At 31.0% G+C, this 20,993-nt stretch overlaps 4 protein-coding genes across 5 annotated transcripts in view; 2 read left to right on the forward strand and 2 right to left on the reverse strand.

The window, feature by feature from the left end:
* LOC133332523 (high mobility group protein DSP1) overlaps positions 1-3,253 on the forward strand; it is a 55,983-nt gene extending 52,730 nt beyond the window's left edge. For both annotated transcript variants that reach the window (XM_061540924.1, XM_061540923.1), the window contains 3 exons: positions 2,297-2,460; positions 2,779-2,953; positions 3,024-3,253. In XM_061540924.1, coding sequence (XP_061396908.1) covers positions 2,297-2,460; positions 2,779-2,953; positions 3,024-3,245 — 561 coding nt within the window. In that variant the 3' untranslated portion in view covers positions 3,246-3,253. The remainder of the gene's footprint in view (positions 1-2,296; positions 2,461-2,778; positions 2,954-3,023) is intronic.
* LOC133332524 (26S proteasome regulatory subunit 8) overlaps positions 1-20,993 on the reverse strand; it is a 272,100-nt gene that overhangs the window by 104,388 nt on the left and 146,719 nt on the right. The gene's annotated exons all lie outside the window — the stretch shown is intronic.
* The window catches only part of LOC133332525 (farnesol dehydrogenase-like), a 428,435-nt gene that overhangs the window by 17,358 nt on the left and 390,084 nt on the right, over positions 1-20,993 (reverse strand). The gene's annotated exons all lie outside the window — the stretch shown is intronic.
* Positions 13,006-16,254, forward strand: LOC133332504 (XK-related protein 4). Its single transcript, XM_061540905.1, has 5 exons — positions 13,006-13,433; positions 13,507-13,668; positions 13,752-13,882; positions 13,952-14,104; positions 15,806-16,254. The coding sequence occupies exons 1-5, from the start codon at positions 13,006-13,008 to the stop codon at positions 16,252-16,254; spliced, it is 1,323 nt and encodes a 440-aa protein (XP_061396889.1).

Raw genomic sequence — 20,993 nt, forward strand, 5'->3', positions numbered from 1 at the left:
AATTTGGACGTTTTTGTACAAATTTTCCAACCGAATTGAGCGTAATTTGATATTATGGGTTCTTCTGAGGTAGAAAATTTCTATACCAAAAATAAATAATATTGGCACATTTTTAAGTATAGGTTATAGTACTGAACCTTCCGATTTTCGGAATTTTAAGGCTTTTTCCAAACCGATTTAGGTGTTATTTAGTATTATGGGTTCTTCTGGGGTAGAAAGTCTCTGTACCAAAAATAATTCATATTGGTACACCTTTAGGTATAGGTCCCATGCAACAGAACCTTCCGATTTTCGGAATTTTGAGGATTTTGGTCACATTTTCTAATCGATTTGACTGTAATTTGATATTTAGGTTCTAATTAGGTAATTCCATATTTAGGGTTAATATTGCCTCCCGGTAAGGTATAGGTCCCCTATAAAATCTCTATCCAATTTTTGGAATATTGACGACTTGGAAAAAGTTTTTCAATATAATTGTTTGTAGAAGGGAAGATGAATTTTCCTTGTTTTTCTAAAATAGCTGGCAGCTCTCTTTCACATTATTCCAATTCCGCCCCCCTCCTGCTCTTGTGCACGTCCTCCTCGTGTCTTCGTTTGGTTTTATTGTTTTGTTGATTGGTACCGGCTGTGACTACGGACGTTGTGGTGCTCCCTCATCTCCTCCTCCCCCCTTCTCGCCGTTGGTATATTACCAGCCCTTGCAAATAGTTACGATGACGGTGGTGGTATTACCAGGGTTCCCTTTAGGAGATTAAAATATACGATGTTTCCTCCTTATGGATACATATATTTCTTCACTACTATATATATATTGAGAAGAAAATTTTATATTTTCCCTCACATACACACACTTACATAGCAGGACAACATCTAGCTAGTAGCTCCATGTATTTCTAGCCTGGCTGGTTGTGTGTGACATTTGCGAAAGGAAGGGGAGAAGCAACGGACGTTCGTTGTCGTCGTCGCCATATACATGGTATGAAGTGTATACTTATATATGTATGTATGTACATATATGTAGACGACAGCAGCAGTATAGAGGATAAGAAGAAGGAAAAAATTATAAAATTTATTTTTAAAAAATAGGGATGTTGGGTTGGGCGTTAAATTAATTGGCATGCTCCCTCCACTCTCTCTCCCTCTCCCTTCATCGCTCTCTATATCGCTCAACTCATTTTGCCAATGCAAACAAGAAGTTCATCTTGACTTGACCTCAAGGTGATAAAGAAATTAAAATTTAGCAAGACACACCACCCTGCAATACTCGCACCCCTTTCCTCCTTCCTGCTTTTCTACTAAGGAAATTGCAATGCAATTTAAGTTTTTTAATTGTGGATTTAAAAATTTAATTGTGAAAAAAAAACGTTTTTCCAAGGCCTGTCCAAGCGTGGATTTTTATATTCATTTTTTCCAGGGCCTATTTCAGGCGGGGATCTTAAAATTCATTTTTTCTTAGATATATTGAGGTCGTGGATTTTTAAAATAATTTTTTTCCAAGGTCTCCCCCATGCGTGGATTTTAAAAAATATTTTTTTTTCAAGGCTATCCCAGACGTGGCTTTTTAAAATATTTTTTTTCAAGGCCTATCCCAGGCGTGGATTTTTTAAAATAAGCAAGCAATTTATTTTAAACTGCTCTGAACTGCTGCCGGTCCTTTATAATGGCATTTTGACCAAATACTTAGGGTAGCCATAATAATTCAAATTGGTACACTTTTGAGAATTATTGACAAAACTTCCAACCGAATTGTCTGTAATTTGATATTTTAGGTAAATCTTCACATCAAATATTATCGATATCGGTTCATATTTACTTATATACCCATTTATAATGATACCTTCCGATTTTCGGAATTTTGACGATTTTGAATAAATTTGTCAACCAAATTAGCTATAATTTGATATTTAGGATTCTTACGGAGTGGAACATCTCCCTACCAAAAATAATTAATATTGACCCACATTTATGTTTAGGCCCCATATGTCAATAGTTTCCGATTTTGCGAACGTTGAGGTTTTTGGGTATTTTGGGTTCTGATTATGTGGCAAATCTCCCTGCCAATAATAATTCATATTGGTAGACTTTTAGGCATAGGTCCCATACAAAGGAACCTTCCGATTTTCGATATTTGTTCCAAGGCGTGGATTCTTAAAATATTTTTTTTTTCCAGGCTTGGATCTATTTTATGACTCAATCTATTTTTTTAACGTATTTATTTCCTTCCCTTGATTTTAGTACCTAATTGTTGTAATTTTTCCCCCATCTTTCTTTTTTCTTTCTTTTCTTCTTTCTCTAGACAATGGTTGACAAGGAGAAGAAACGCTTCCATGAAATGGCTGAAAAGGACAAGGCACGCTACGAACTGGAAATGCAAAATTATGTGCCACCCAAGGGCACGGTAGTGGGACGTTCCAAAAAGAAGAAACAAATGAAGGATCCCAATGCGCCGAAACGATCATTGTGAGTTCGTAGCAAACAATCTTAGATACTTTTTTCTATTAAAATACCTAACTATAATTATTATTATATATTTATATAAATATATTCATAACTTAAAAAATATATATAGATATGATTTTCCATTGAACTCCGAAACTCCTCCCAAAAAAAAACAGAAAAGCTTGGATTTTCGTATGAGATTGAGGTTATGGAATTAATAAAAAATTCGATTGGGGTTACGACTGTATATGGAAGTTTGTCTGTATATATATATATATGTGTGTTTGAGTCTTTGAAAACCATAAATTTTAATGTTTTTTTCGTAATTTCAAATTTTAGATCTGCCTTCTTCTGGTTCTGCAATGAAAAACGTAATGAGGTTAAAGCTCTCAATCCTGAATATGGTGTTGGCGACATTGCCAAAGAGCTGGGCCGCAAATGGGCCGATGTTGAACCTGAAGTTAAACAAAAATATGAATTAATGGCCGAAAAGGATAAGGCACGATATGAACGGGTAAGTTCAACAAATTGCAATTATTATACATATTCAAAACTTGTATTTATTCCTCTTCTTCTTCTTACAGGAAATGACGGAATACAAGACAAGTGGGAAAATCGCCATGTCTGCCCCCTCCATGCAAGCCCAACAGCAAGCGGCGCAAAAGGCCGCCTTACTGGCTGTGGCTGCGGCCCAACAGGCCCAGCAGCAACAACAACAACAGCAGCAGCAGCAACAACAGCAACAAGTTCATCATGATGATCACGATGAGGATGATGCAGAGGGTGATGATGATGAAAATCAGTAGATTTAACAAAAAAAAAACAACAAACAAACTAATTAATTAATAATAATCATAAATATTATGCCCAAATGTTGCTTATGAGATAAACAAACAAAAACAACCACAATCAATCCAATAACAACAACAAATATTATTCCGACAATTAAAGAATAATTGCAAAAGAAACAAAAACCCAGAAATTCCAACAATTATTATTACCATATACCCATAAATTCACCACCCATCCACCCACACCACCACAACCCCCCAATAACATAAAACACAAGTTCTATTGAGGTCGTGGTCGTTTAAAATAATTTTTTCCAAGGCCCATACCAGGCATGGATTTTTAAAATATAATTTTCCAAGGCCCATCCCAGGCATGGATTTTTAAAATATATTTTTCCAAGGCCTATCCTCCTTCCAAAAAAATGTTCCCTTTCAAAAAAATTGGAAGCAGAAGACATCAATATTTTTTAAAACAGATTTCTTTTTTTTTTTGTAAATTTTAACTCATAACAACAGCAGCCCAGCCCCCCAAACACTTCCCCCTCCCTCCCACTATTTTATAAAAAATAAGCTTAAAATCCAACAATTTTCTATCTCACTTTTCAAATAATTTCTTCAAAATAGACAACACAGGGCAACCATGGAAAATTATTTTTTTTTCTTCTCTCTCCCCTTTTCACATTCTTCCAGTATATGTATGTACCACAAGTGTGTAAGTGTAAAGAATACTTTTGATTTGAAAAAATAGAGATTTTTTTAAATCCCAGATTTAAATTTTGGTATTGATTGCCCTGTGTTAATTTTTTTGACCATTATTTTTTTTCTCTGACCATCATTATTTTTTTTAAATAATTCACCACAACAACAACAACAAAATTGCAGGCAAAAAAAAAAACAAGTAAAGAAGTGAAAACATAATTTCATAATTCAAATTTTTTCTTAAAAAAACTGAAACGTTTTCATTTCTTTATCTTCTTTTTTTCATACTAATAATAATTATACGCTTTAAATTTTTATTTTCCCCCTTTGTGTGTGTGTGTGAAACTCAACATGATAATGAAGAACAAGAAGAAGATGATGAAAAAAATTACTGTGTAATTTTTATTAAAAAAAAAAAAAAAACTATATAAACATTTTATAATTTTATGCGTTTTTTTCGTTCTTTTTGCAAAAAACAAAAATTTCCAATACAACAAAAAAATCTAATTAGTAACTGAGTTATACAATTTTCGTTTTAAGCATATAACCTAAAATCGTAAATACAACAAAAAGTAATTTTTTCTTAGGTTATAACCACCAACAAAATCATCATATACTCTCCGACCCAACGGCATACATATTATTAACATTATGATATAATATATATATTTGTTTTAAATTGAACTATAATACTACTACATACATACATATATATAAATATTGTAAAGTGAACTTTTTTTTATAGAAAACACAAGATTAAAAAGAAAAACGATATGTGGCGTTTTTATTTCAAAATCATTAAGAAAATAATGACGGGTAGGAAGGAGGAGGATTAAAATACTTCTCCTAGTTTCTTGAGTTTTGAAAGGAGGTCTATTGAGATCTTGGATTTTTAAAATAATTTTTTCCAAGGCCTATACCAGGCGTGGATATTTAAAACAATTTTTTCCAGGCCTATCCCAGACGTGGGTTTTTAAAATAATTTTTTCCAAGGCCTATCCCAGGCGTGGATGTTTAAAATAATTTTTTCCAAGGCGTAGATTTTTAACAGAATATTTTCCAAGGCTTAGATAAGGCGTAGATTTTAAAAGAATTTTTTCCAAGGCGTAGATTTTTAAAATAATTTTTTCCCAGGTTTGGTTTAAATAATATATTCCCAGGCCTATTCCAGGCTTGGCTTTTTAAAATAATTTTTTCCAAGGCCTATTCCAGGCCTTTAAAAATCTGACATAGCATAGGAACTCTGTCACATGTTCAATATTTCCAAGGTCTTAGAAAAAAGAATTCAATAAATAGGTTTCTTTTTAAACTTCGTCTCAAATAGAGGAGTCCCTCCCTTCTGTTTTCGGAATATTTAAAGCCATGCGACTGTTTCTCAGGGTATAACAGAAGACTACCAGGCCAATATATAAAAATTTTTCCAATCGATTGTAAATAGTTATTTGTGCAGTTTCAGCGATTCGGGATTCTCAGAGAATAATACATTTTTACATGCAGACAATTTCCCATATATAGGTTCATAGGGCTTCACCCAGAAAAATGTGGATAATGTTTTTAAAGTATAACAGACCTCCAGGCAGAAATTTAGCCATATTTAGAGTCCAAAGCGATTAGAAGTATTTTATCGGACTTCCGACTTTTATTCTATTTGGAATTTTGAGGATTTCCAGTATTTAGAAGATGTTGGACATCTTAATAGGCGATAGTTCAATTTTTTGGGTTCTCATGGGATTGTTGAAAATCACCCTACCAAAAATTAAGAAATCAAAAAATTCCGCAAATAAATCAAATATATCTAAATTCCTACTGATATTTTATAGCTATAAAAATTTTTCTCGCATATCTAATGTTCGGGAAACCATGGCAGAATTCGATGTAGAAGATTTTTCTCTTTGGTAACAACACCCTAGAATGAAGTGTGGCCAGACTTTTGGCCATGAAAACAAAGTACCAAAAGTGCCACCTATAAGTAATGATTTTCCTTTAATATGACCACCTACATTCACGGTGGAATTTTCCGAACAAATCTTGTATCTACAGAATCCATTTTTTCGTAGACAAATAGTGATGAAATTCGATACAGAATATTTTTTCTATTGACCCAAAAACCGGAAAGTTTTTAGCATAGCACAAAAAGCGCCCGGTATAAACAGAAAAAAAGTTAAGTGTTTTGGAAACTTCCAACTCTGTTAAGAAAATAGCATTTTTGTTTCAATCTGGCAACTCGTTCATATTGAAACAGGTGTCCAAAAAAGACACATCCGCAATTTTTTTAGAATTGAAAAATTATAAAAGTGCGCTTTCATTGGAAAAAATTGCGGATACGCCTTTTTCGAAGGAGTTGTCAGATCGAAACAATATTCAACATGTTGTGCGAACTGCCCTCGTACTAAATGAGGCGTCTAGGTATCAACCAGTCTCCGTTCAATTTGCAATTTTTTCATTGTTATAACTTGGATTAAATGACCTTGGCTTTACTTTTGGATTAAATGACCGAGAAGTGCCAATGTCAACCTCTCGGTCATTTAATCCAATATACGTCGTCTGTATACAACTGTTATTTTTTCCTCTCTTCATTTTATCTTCTTAGCTCTCATAAAGAGAAATTATAACCTAAAAATAACATTGATTTAAGGGATAATGGGATATGTTGTTGTTTTTAAACCGATTATTGCCAGGTTCGAAGTCTTTTACGGATTAAAATCTCTCTTTTTTATACAAATACTAATAATTGCATTGTCGGTCGGTCCCTCGACAGTCTTTTTATTTTAAGAGATATCTATCGACTGTATAACAAAAATAATACCATTGCTTTGTGAACTCCTAGAAGTATGCTATGTTTTTTTTTTTTTTTTTTGAGTTTTACAAAAAAATGTTTACCCTGCGTCTAAACAAGTATAAGGGACGGGACAGTCGAAGACAATTGAGTTGATGCATTGATTGTAAAATAAAAAATAAAAATTGCTTTTGTGACGTAGGCACCCTAACAATTTGAAAATAAAATTTCAAAATAATGAAAATAATAATTTAATTCCTTTTTCATGATCAGCAGCCTTATTCTGGACATCAATTGCTCTTTTCCTTTAAAAGTTATTCTGAACCAAAACTCGTTGCGAATTTTTTCCCCATTTTCACTTTCCCCTTATATTTTGAATTAAGTTCGAATGTGAAATAATCCGCCTTGGGGAGAAAATTGTTGTTCTGGATTAATGTGGAGAGAATGTGAAGACCTTGTTTGTGCAAAATTGTTCGCTAATAAATTGTTCCAGAGGCAAAAATTGTATAAATCAGTTAATTTTATTTAAAAGATTTTAATTATTGGCTTGTTTTAGTAGTTTCCCAATTCCCATGCAAGATATTTAATTTTTCCCCTGTCTTTCAATTTGATATTTTTACATTTATTTCTCAGAAATTACCACACAATATATTCATCGTATGTATTGATATTAAAAAAAAACTAACAAACAAATTATATTCTAAAGTTTGTAAATATATACACATTTTCACTGTAAATATTAAACATAAAAAATAGACATTTTATATGATAAACATATATACCAGAAAATTATAAATTTTATGCAAAAAACTTTAATTTGAATAAAAAAAAACTCTTTTGTTTTATTTTGACATTAAATTAAAAAAATAATAATAAAATCATGATGAAGCAAACTTATATTTTGTTTTCATAAATATATTTTTATATATATATAAGGAAACTAAACATTATTTCTGATATAAGTAAAAAAATGTAATACACAAAGTTAATACTTATTGTTAAAGCTTTCATATGCTATTTTTTGCTTATATCAAAAATAATCATTTTAAAATTAAAAATAGTATAAATATGTTTTTAAAATAAAATCAGCTAATTTTTGTAAAATATTAAATATATATATATATATATATATATATTCTTTATTTTATTTTAAACAATTTAATTTAAAATTTTTTTATTCATGTTTCTTTTTTTGCATAATTTTTTTAATTTACATAGTAATTTTTTGCCAATATTATTTTTTTAATTGAAAATATAATGAATGCAAACAATTTCAGGCTCGAAAAAGTATTCCTATTAAATGCAAGTAAAATAATGATTAAAAAAAAGAAGAAAAACAATTTTAATTATATGAAAATTATAATTAAGAGATAATATACAAAATATATACAATATACAATAAAAAAAACAACAATCACAATAAAATCAATATATTATATAGAGAAAACAAACATCTAAATACACATTAACAAAATAAAACAAATTAGAAAAAAAATGTGGTAAATTTAGTAAAAAAAAATATTTGTAGAAATATCGGTTGATATTTAAATTTAAAATTTAGTAAACAAAATATTTGTAAAAATATCGGACACACAACTGATATTGAAATCGTTTCAAAAAAGATGCCGGATAGTCCCTTTTTCCATGAACTCAATTTTCATTGACTGACATAAACAAATTGCCTGAACCCCGCCCGACTTTCATTTGAAGAAAATAAAGACCTATATAAGATAGGAAAATAAACAATTTTCATTGACTGGCTGACAAAAAAAATTGCCCGAACGCCACCCGACTTTTATTTGAAGAAAACCAAGGCCAATATAAGATAAAAAATACATTTCTACTTAATTGAAACAGCTGTTTTCTCCATCAATTTACTGTCTTCCCTTATATAGGCTTTGGAAGAATTTGTATTTAAATTTCCATACGGATTTTCATTTCTTCATATCACTAAAAAAGGACCTCAGCCATTTCCCTGCAACTTTTCTGATATTTTTTTTTAATTTATTTACATTATTATTTTCATTTATTTATTTTTTTATTATCTAACAAACAGTGAGAGAAAAATTTTGTCAGAAAGCCACAATAGAAGAAGACATGTAATCAATATATATTTTTTAATTAAAATATATTTCATCAGTAAATAAAATACAAAAAAAAAAAACCAATCTGTATTAACACCAATATATATATGCTAATACTATTGTAAAAATAAGCAACCAAAAACCCAAACACAAAAACATAACCTAACAAAAAATAACAATTATTGTTAACGACAAAGAAAACTTCCACAGAAAAAAAATTAATATGTATTAGTAGAAAAAAAATTAAATTTTCAATTTTTTTATAAGTTGGGCTTCTCCTTCCTCGTCCCTTTAATTTGTATACCTATGCAGACTCTTCTCCCGGTGGTTCCTGCAAGAAATCACAAAAAATACAACATTTAAGTAATTATATAATTTTTTTAAATTTTTTTTTCGAAAAAAAAAAAATATTTATTTGAATTATCAAAAATCCCTATTGTTGGGATTTGAGAAACGTGAATTATTTAAAAAAAACATATATGGGAACTCTCAATCACATCTATTATATATATATATATATATTTTTTTTTTTGAATTGAGGAATTTAATTGTGAACAAAAAATTGCATTATTTTTTGAGAGGAAAATCCATATTTTCCAATTCCCATTTTTTTTTATTATAATAGTGATAAAAAATTCACATTTCCAATTCCCAATTTTTTTATGATAGGGGTAATAAAAATTCACATTTCCTTATTCCCAAAAGGCAGGCAGGCATAATTTTTTTTTTAATTACGTTTTTTATATTTAATTTTTTTTCCTTTAAAAAAATATATAAAAGTTTATACACAAAATTGAATTTTTTTTTTGTAATTATTTTATTTTTTTTATTTAAGATTAGATTTAAATTTATTCCTTTTTTACATTCACTTTATCTTAACAATAACAACAAAACATATTTTTTGAATAATGAAATATTTTTTAAGAAATACAAATACATAATTAATAAACAAAAAAAAATTATTAAAAAAAGATTATTATTTAAAAAAATATATAGTTGATCGTTAATATGTTTTTAAATTTAATTTTAGGTTTGCTTAGTATTACATATAATTGAAAAAATATATATAAATATTTTATAGACACACACACACAATATATACAACAACAGGAAATTTCAATTTTTAATTAACAAAAAAAATATAATTTAAAATGTAACAATAACAAAAATATTTTATTTTTCTAAAAGAACAACAAAAACAAACAACTTGTGAAATTATTTGAAAGAAAAAAAAATAAGTTTACTCTAACCACAACAAAAAGTTAAATGAAAAAAAAAATTAACAACAACATACATATTTTAGATTATGTAATAAGAACAAAAAAAAAAAATAAAAATATTAAAATAAATTTGCATATTTAGGCCTAAAAATTAGATTAATTATTAAAACAAAATCCAATACAAGATAAATAAATAAATAAAAAAAAACAAACTACAGACACTTTAAGTCTTGTGTAAATTTTTTTAGGATTTAAATATTTTTTTTTTTTTTTTTTGAATGAAAAAAATATAAATATATATTATAGTAAAGAAAAAAAAAAACTGTATAAAAATAATAATAATAAATAAAATAACACTACACTAAAACAAAAAATTAAATTCTAAAAAAATCGGTTAAAATATAAAGAGGAGTAGTATATACAAAATAATATAATAATATATAAAAATTAGTATATATTTATATATAATAAAAGAACAAAAAAAATTAAAAAAAAAAAAAAAAAACCAACAGGAACCCCCCCAATTCCAATCATTATCATCTAGAGATGCAATCTAAAAAACAAAACAACACACCTTCATACATTAAAAATAAAAACAACAAATAAAATAGAATCTTGCGCATCATTCTTTCTTATACAGCATTTTAGTGTTAATAATAACAACAACAACAAAACAGCAGCAAGTACATCAAGTAAATATCTAATAACAATATTATAAATAAAAATTAAAAAAATATATATTAATAAATAATGACAACAACAACATCCTTGCAAAACTTAAAAGAATGTCTGATTGTCATCACCATATATATAAATACATATATATTTATATATAGAAAAAAGCTCTCTGGATATAACATCAGAATGAAATTTTAGTAATATACAAAAACAAAAAATAAAATAAATTAAAAAAAAAATACGTACACATGTAAGTTGAGCAAAATAAAATGAAAAAAGGAAGAAAACAACAAACTAAGAGGAAGCAAAAGAAAATGAAAAAAATATATTAAATAATTACAAGAAAAAATCCAAAAAAAAGTAATAAAACTAAAAAATGAAAATAATATAAATTGTGTTTTTTATTTTATATTTGGGTTACACTTTGCAAAACAAAAAATAATTACCTGGAAATTCCAACAGATTATGAAAGAGGGGCTAAAAAAAGAAGACACGTGTATTGGCGTTTTGAATGTTTACGTCGGGAGGTAACCTAAAAAGGGAGGTAACCCCGTTTGAATGATTGAAAAACTCATTCAAACGGGGTTAAAGCTTGTCAGAATATTCTAAAGAAATGTTCACCAAAAACACATTTTAGGGTTAATATCGTACTTCATATAAGTTTTTACTCATTTTTCCCACAAGATGTCGTTTTAGAAGGATGGTGTAAGGAACAAAAATATTTTCCATCAATTTTTAGCATAAGTCACTAAACAAGAGAAATCTGTATATATAATGTATATACCGAATATATAGTCATACATTTTGAATAAAAAATTCAAAATGTTCTTGTATTTTTTTTTCAACAACATTTCCCCCAGTACTTTTTTCGACTAAGCGAATAATGAAAATTAATTTTAGGTGCATTATGTCAAAGAATAAAATATTGTAGGTAAAATTCCACTGCAAGTCCTAAAACAAACTTTATATTTATATTCCATAGTTTTTAAGAAAATTTTGTTTATTTTAGGAAAATTTTGTTTATTTTAGGAAAAATTGGTTCAGATTTCGATATAGCTCCCGCATATACATATATATTCATCCGATTTTACATAAATGGTGCACCAAACTCTTAATTAATGTTCATTTAATACATATCCCATTTGGTGAAGGGTATCATATAGTCGACCCAGTCCGACTTTAATACTTTCCCATGGCATAATTATGGAAGGTAGTCTCATTTGAGAAATTGATAATGTCAACCCTTTTTAATATGGAATTCATATATCAATTTCAAACGGGGCAAGGGGAATAGATTTGAAAAAAATTGCTAGTACCGGAAAATTTCTGGCAATTCGGTAATTTGAAATACCAATCCAGAACATTTTCGAACAGAAAAAACATTCACAAAATGTCAAAAAAGAAATAGTTTTGAAACCGAATTGCTTGTATAGACGCATGAAGCATGTTCAAAAGAGAACGATAAAAATTGCCCCAAGTAAACTCGCCTAATCTAAATCAGGACTGATCAGTCCCTTTGAATTTATTAGCGAAAAATTTCACACAAAATGCCATCACATTCTCCCCACATTCCCTGTAATCCAGAATAACTAGTTTTTCCCCAATGCGGAAAATATCATATCACCCCCTCAATGGAAAGGTATTTTCAATAGTACCGTAATTTCAGAAAACTAGAGTTGTTCCAAATATTTAAAACCAATCGTATCGTTTTTACTAAACTATATATTTTTTTCGAATTCCACTTCCCCAACAAATACGTGAAAGTGGAATTCACTCACTTCACTTCTTTGTTTGGCAACATGAACTATTGAACTACAAAAAAAATAGTTCCTTATCGTTCTATTTAGAGAATCCATAAGAAACACACAATCGTTTTTTTTAATTCTTCCACGTCCACTTTTTCTAAACAACAGGCAATCGGTCATTCTACATCCCACCGTATTCGTAAATACCAGACAAGATTTTATTAATTTTGTTTTGAGTTTATTCTTTATTACCCATCTGTATTTGCCTTCCTCTCTATTCGTGTTTGGGGAACGTTTTTCTATTCGGTAGGTGGTTTTCCAAAAGGCAACACGATCAATTGCATTTGGTTGAATTGGATGGTTGGGGAGTGTTGGACTAAAAAAAAAGAAACAAATGGATTGTCTAAACAATTGAAAAAAAAATCTGTTTTTCGTTTCCCACATACAACATTCCAGATTAAATATGAAATTAATTGGGTGAATTTTATAAAAATTTTCCCCCTAAACTTGGTTACAAATCAAAAGGTACAGCATTTATAAACCGCCATCAAATCTCGTTTCTATCAAATCGAGATGCGTGAAAATCCTTCCAAACATCAACAACAACAAACGAATCCTCTAAATAGCAATGCAGGATATACAGTGGGACCAAGCATGCACACCGCCAACATACACGACACTGCCAATGAACAAGAACAACAACAATGTAAACATTTAATGCAACAGCGTCCTCCGCCCAACCAGAATAATGTCCAACAATGGAAGCGTATGGAAATTGCATCCATATGCCCCGGCGGCGGTACATCGGCTGCCCAGTGCACGATAAGTTATTTAGAAATCTGCTCCACAGCCTTGTCCATAATAATGAGGGCAATGACGGTGTGCATTAATATTAAATTGGCTGTCGACTATCAACGTCAAGGACATCAAGATTACTTTATATGGACGGTAATATGTATTGTTACGCCAATGGTTATAACAATGTTGATACATGCAAATATGTAAGTAATCATGATCGGAGCGGAGGAACAGATACAATTTTATTTTTTTCGTTCGTTCTTTCTTTCCATGCAGGTGTTACCAAGATGGCAAATTTAGCCATGGGTGTGGTCAAATCTTACAGACATTATTTTTAGTTATGCTATCGTCGTTTTTCTTTCGATATTGGAAGTCATTTGTCTATGCCATCAAATGTAAGAAGGCACAATTGGTTGGTGATAAGCAGGCCCAGTTAAAGTAAGATGAAGAAGAACAACTCTCTCTTTCCATATTGTTTTGGAAATGTTCATTTTAATTCGAATTCAAAATTTGATTTACAGATATTACAAATTAAATGTACGTGAAGAAAGTGATGTGGCGTTTATCCGACTATTTGAATGTTTCCTCGAGGCAGCACCACAAAAAATTCTTTTAATTTCAATAATATTGGCACACCGAGATAAAATGTCAAGTATGCGAAGATGCAGATCAGATTTTTCAAAAGATTTTGAGAATAACAGATTTGTTTTGTTAATTGCAGATGCTCAAATAATTGCCATAACATCATATTTTGGTAGCATGGCCTGGGGTCTGTCCGTTTATCATCGTTACAATCGCTATTCGCAAAGTGACAAATACAATATCAGTATAAATGGTGTTATACTGCAGCTATGCTGGCATTTCTGTATATCAGGTGAGTCGAAAATATCGCGAAAATATTTGTAAAATCAATATATCAAAAAAAGAGAGAAAAACCTTTAGAGACTTCAAGCTCAGGGAGAATTTTAATAGTGGCAACGTGTCAGCCTAAAGGGAGTCTTTCAGAAAAGATCTCAAGGAATTATTTCATAGAGGACTGAAGACTGTCTTGATGGACGAGTTGAAAACTGTCTTTATAGAAAAGCTGATGGATGAAGGGAGTCTTTGTAGGCGAGCTGAAGGGAGTCTTTATAGAAAAGTGTGTGACCAAATGACCAATAGGCGTAGGTTTTTAAAGGAAATTTTCTAATGGACCACATGACCAATAGGCGTGGATTTTTAAAGGAAATTTTCTAATGGACCACATGACCAATAGGCGTGGATTTTTAAAGGAAATTTTCTAATGGACCACATGACCAATAGGCGTGGATTTTTAAAGGAAATTTTCTAATGGGCCACATGACCAATAGGCGTGGATTTTAAAAGGAAATTTTCTAATGGACCACATGACCAATAGGCGTGGATTTTTAAAGGAAATTTTCTAATGGACCACATGACCAATAGGCGTGGATTTTTAAAGGAAATTTTCTAATGGACCACATGACCAATAGGCGTGGATTTTTAAAGGAAATTTTCTAATGGACCACATGACCAATAGGCGTGGATTTTTAAAGGAAATTTTCTAATGGACCACATGACCAATAGGCGTGGATTTTTAAAGGAAATTTTCTAATGGACCACATGACCAATAGGCGTGGATTTTTAAAGGAAATTTTCTAATGGACCACATGACCAATAGGCGTGGATTTTTAAAGGAAATTTTCTAATGGACCACATGACCAATAGGCGTGGATTTTTAAAGGAAATTTTCTAATGGACCACATGACCAATAGGCGTGGATTTTTAAAGGTCTTCATCAATAGGCGTGGATTTTTAAAGGAAATTTTCTAATGGACCACATGACCAATAGGCGTGGATTTTTAAAGGAAATTTTCTAATGGACCACATGACCAATAGGCGTGGATTTTTAAAGGAAATTTTCTAATGGACCACATGACCAATAGGCGTGGATTTTTAAAGGAAATTTTCTAATGGACCACATGACCAATAGGCGTGGATTTTTAAAGGAAATTTTCTAATGGACCACATGACCAATAGGCGTGGATTTTTAAAGGAAATTTTCTAATGGACCACATGACCAAGCGTGGATTTTTAAAGGAAATTTTCTAATGGACCACATGACCAATAGGCGTGGATTTTTAAAGGAAATTTTCTAATGGACCACATGACCAATAGGCGTGGATTTTTAAAGGAAATTTTCTAATGGACCACATGACCAATAGGCGTGGATTTTTAAAGGAAATTTTCTAATGGACCACATGACCAATAGGCGTGGATTTTTAAAGGAAATTTTCTAATGGACCACATGACCAATAGGCGTGGATTTTTAAAGGAAATTTGACCAATCGTGGATTTTTAAAGGAAATTTTATAATGGACCACATGACCAATAGGCGTGGATTTTTAAAGGAAATTTTCTAATGGACCACATGACCAATAGGCGTGGATTTTTAAAGGAAATTTTCTAATGGACCAAATTTTCTAATGGTTTATACTTTTTTATTTTATTTTTTTAAATAATTACTAATTGTTTTTTTCGTATATTTCTCTCTCTCTCTCTCTTCCACGTCGTCTAGTCTCCCGTACGCTATGCATTGCATTTGTGGCAAGTGTATTTCCCATCTGGACCCTGATGGCCTGTTTGATACATGCTCTAGTCTTTGGCATGGCAACCTTCTTAATCGATAGTCCCAAATTTGCCCGCTCGGTCTGTGGTAATTTTTTCTTTTGTCTCATTCTGGGCATTGTTTATATTTTTACATATATCTCAGTACGTGATGCACCCACTCGTTATAAATATTTATTCTATTATATGTTCTGTTCGATGGAAAATGTCATCTGTATTGCAATATTTGTTTTGTATGCCTCGCCCGATTTAATATCGATCGGTTATTTATTTTATCCATTATGTGCTATGGGATTTTCATTCTATTATGTTGGCATTGTATTTATGATAATCTATTATTTATATTTTCATCCACGGATAACGGCGCGAACATCAAAACGTATTATAAATAATAATTAAGAAAGTAAGGAAATTAGATTTGTTTGATGCAAAACATCAAAAATAAAAAAGAGTCACAATATTTTTTTTCGAAAAAAAGAAAAACCATGAGACGAACATAGAAGAGTATTTGTATATGTGTGTGTGAGTAAATTGCAATAACTTAAGTGATATTTATATAAACATATATATACATAGAGAAAACCTACCATCTGAATATCCACCGCTTAAAAAAGGTGTTCAAAATAAATATACAATTGTTTTTTAAGTGATATTTGTACACAATCTTGTTTCGACGTGATGAGTGAATTTTTATAAAGAAAAATATAATTTTATTCATAACAAAAATACAATTATATATTAGAAAAAAAATAACACATAAGATATATAAATAATGATATATAATCATATATATATATATATATATATATATATATACGTTTTTAATAAAATATATATGTAAATATACACGAAAAAAGTAAAATAACTGTTTCATTTTTTTATTCATTCTTCAAATTCCACAGCATAACCTAAGGCGCTCCTACAATTATCCATGATAGTGATAAGAGGGGAAGGAAGAGAAATCAGGAATTTTTTATAGACGAGCTGAAGGGAGTTTTTGTAGACGAGCTGAAGGGGGACTTTATAGACGAGTTTGTTTTTCTTTATAATATACACTTTCACTAATTCTTGATTTGTACTTTCTCCGCACATCTAGAGCGCACAACAGGCATCATATGGCTTAAGTGTATGTCCTTCTCATGCTGGACATGTGGTGGTATCACCCACCCCTCTTTTCAACCTAACCTATTAGAAAAATTCCGCTTTGGGAAAATCAGTTATTGTGGATTACAGGGAGTGTGGGGAATTTGTGCGAAATTTTTGCTAATAGATTAGAAAGAGAACCGACAACAAAAATATAAGTATTTGTGGGGGAAGTACTGGAAGGAATGCGCAGATAATTCCTACCTTTCTACAATATACGAGGGCAGTTCGGAAAGTTCTTATCCTAGCACAGAAAGCGCGGTATAAACAGAAAAAAGTTAAGTGTTTTGGAAACTTCCATCTCTGTTATGAACACATGTTAAATTTTGTTTCGATCTGGCAACTTCTTCATATTGAGACAGGTGATCGCAAAAGTCGCACCCGCAATTTTTTACGATAAAATCACGCATTGCGGATGCGCCTTTTTTGAACACCTGTTTCTATGTGAAAGAGTTGCCAGATCGAAACAAAATTTAACATGTGTCCATAACAGAGATGGAAGTTTCCAAAACACTTAATATTTTTCTGTTTATACCACGCTTTCTGTGACAATAAATTAAAAGGCTGGCCGCGACTGAAGCGATGTCCAACGATTGGGAATCTATAGAGAGCCCAACAGCGGACAAAGGTTCAAAGTTCGGAACTACCCGCGAAGCATCCGATGCCAAGCACAATAAACGTGCCGTATCTTATCTCCGCAAATTCGTAGCGCGAGATGTGAATTTGCTTTCGCAGAGGGAGGTTCATCTCATCAAGGGCAAGATGAAATTCGTAAGGAAATTCGAAAGAACTTACCCGCACGCCCCTTCAGATGGACAGGATCTCTCTGCCGAAACAGAAGAAAAATCCCCAAGGAGACCTCGGAACCGAGCAAAGTAGCAGAGTCGGTGAAGTCCACTGTCTCTGACAAATCTGTGAAGTTGACTTCTAACCCAAGCCGAAACCCTAATCAAAAGGCAATGAACACAAGGCTGTTGAGCACACCCTAACACAAACTGTCATCCATAAGGTTGATCGACGACGTGTTGATGCCTCTGTCTCAAAGCTCGATCCTACGCCTAGCGACAAAGGTGAAGCAGTTGCTGCTAAGGCTTTGAGTAGCCCCACCGTTGGTGGGTACAGGAAGAAGGGCAAGTCCGGCAAGGAACCATCATCTTCTGGAAGAGCGAATACTGCCCCGCAGAACAAATCTAAGAAGCGCATTCGCTCATCAGTAGGTCAACAGCCTTCACCCAAGAAGACGAAGACTTCACGTCTGACTGACCCATCTACCTCGTATGCGACTGTCGTTGAGCAACAAACTGCGGAGAAGAAACCTTATATCGAGAAGGCATCAACCTCCTCTGGAAAAGCTAACTCCAAAGTTCCTGGTCAAAGGCAGAAAAAAGCCATACGACAGACCGACCACGCTACCTGCTGACGATGATCTTCAGGTGGCAATCAAATCTGATTCTTATGTTAGGATTAGCGATAGTCACTGATTGCTTTGGCAATGCCCTCATGCAGAGGGGTGCTAAAGTAATAAACAACTTTAACAGGAAATCGAGAAATTTCCTTATGAGAAGGGAAGGGGCCAACCTTGCTGTGGTCTCCTTATTTGAGATCCCATTAAGACGTATTGTCTCAGCCTGGTTTCCCCAACTTCAATGGACAAAGGACTCCTGCTGAGAATGTTGACGCTGCAGAATCCTCGATTTGGACTGTTGTCTGTATTACTCCTTGTAACGAGAATGGAGGGATAGTTGCAAGAGTGGCAGTTATGTTTATTATTTCGAGTTATTTTCTTTCTTGTACGAAACATCATAATGAAATTTAAAAAAAAAAACATTTCAAACAATTTTTTTCTCATTTTTTTAATATTTATTGTGTTGTATTTATGTTTTTTCATAATTTATACAAGCTAAAATTAACCTAAACTCTAATTAAATATTTTATTAGAATCAATTTGTTTTTGAAGACACAATCAAAATCTCTTTTTGTTTTTGTATTTGTTTTCGTACAATTCCTTAAAAAATAATAATAGTAAAGGGGGGGAAAGCAGCATATACACCCTACATTAATATAGAGGATAAATGTATGAAACTAAAACAAATTGAAGTTTTTTTTTGTGAAATCAATAAAATTAAACTATAAACGTAAGATCGATCTTAATTACTGAAACATTGTATAGTATTTTGTTGTTTGCTTGTATTACTTCATACATTATTATTTAGTATGTAATTTGTTTATTTGTTTAATTTGTTTTTTTCAGTTTCTTCTTTTTTAATAACAGTTAACAATTATTTCATGGGTGAATAAAAAAATATTGCCGAGTTCATCAATCTCTTCCGGTTGACGTTTCGTCGTCTTTTTTTTGTTCGTGAAACCTTCGTGAATATTAATATAACCTCTTAAATAGGCCAGACCGAACGAACCAGAGTATTTTAATTTACAACAAAAAAATTAAAAAAAGAGGAAAAATATTAAAGGTTAAAAATATTGTAAGTCACCATAAATTAAATATGTATTTTAAATATAGATAGTATTACTTTTTGTTTAGAATTGCAATTTGTTGTTGTTATTATTATTAAGGTAAAAATGAAATATATATGGCCTTTGTTGATAATATTACCTAAAAATTTGAAGAATGTACAGAATGTTAAAAAAATTGGCAGAGAGGCCCCATATAAACTCCTTTATATCAGAAACATGTTGGTATTTCTTTCCATAATACCTTAAAAAATACCTAACTATGTGTTCATAGCAGAGATGGAAGTTTCCTAAACACTTAAATTAAAATGCTTTTGCTGGAAAATAGAAAAAAATCCACGTTCAGAGAAATAAATATTATTTAAAAAAAGGTTTTTTGGGTAATAGGAAAAACATTTAACAAAAATATTTTCCATAGAGGGCAGTTCGGAAAGTTCTTAGCCTAGCACAAACAGCGCGGTATAAACAGAAAAAAGTTAAGTGTTTTGAAAATTTCCATCTCTGCAACTCCTTCTTATAGATGAATGTGTTAAAAAAGAAGCATCCACAATTTTTATGATGAAATCACGCATTTCTAATTTTTCCTTTGTAAAAAATTGCGGATGCACCTTTTCTGAACGCATGTTTCTATATAAAGCAAATGTCAGATTGAAAAAAAAAACTTTTTGTGTTTCTAGGCATAGCAGAGATGGAAGTTTCCTAAACACTTAACTTTTTTTCTGTTTATACCGCACTTTTTGTGCTAGGCTAGGAACATTCCGAACTGCCTTCTTATAAAAATATACTTTCAAACATCAAGTCTTGTTAGGCTATAGAAATGATATTCTTCAAAAAAAAAAAAACTCCACGGTTAATAGAAAAATATTCTTCAAAAGAAACTCAGGAATGGCGGACCCCATAAAAATATTTTTTAATAAATTAAAAAGATTTAAAACAATTTAAAAAATTTTAAAATTTTTAACCAGAGTAGAAATGAAAAAAAAGCTTTTATTGGTCCACAGAAAATTATTCTTTTAAAACTCAACAGTAATTCTAGGAATATTTCAAAAATCCCATCTACAGAAAGAAGTCATTACAAGGGAATTCTTTTTAGATGTCGTTCACAATTAGAGAACATCTTCATAAAGAAGACCGGCCATTTTCGTAACTATTTCGAAGCCAGAATAAATCGGAGAGATTTTCAGATGTAATATATTTATAGGACTCAGAAATAGTGGACCATAGAAACAAATATTTTATAAATAAATTCGGGGCATGGTGCACCATAAAAAAAAACAATTCAAAAAAATTTTAAATTTTTATCCACAGTAAAAATTAAAAAACATCAAGCTTTTATTGGTCCACAGAAAATTATTCTTTTAAAACTCAACAGTTATTCTAGGAATATTTTTTAAAAATCCCATCTACAGAAGGAAGTCATTACAAGGGCATTCTTTTTTGGGACGTCGTTCACAATTAGATAACATATTCATAAAGAAGACATGCCATTTGCGTTCCTATTTCGTAGCCAGAATACATCGGAGAAA

This window comes from Musca vetustissima, unplaced genomic scaffold (genome assembly GCF_032173495.1).
Source record: "Musca vetustissima isolate MV318-11 ecotype Yass unplaced genomic scaffold, APGP_CSIRO_Mvet_v1 utg21637, whole genome shotgun sequence".
In the NCBI taxonomy this organism is placed as follows: Eukaryota; Metazoa; Arthropoda; class Insecta; order Diptera; family Muscidae; genus Musca; species Musca vetustissima.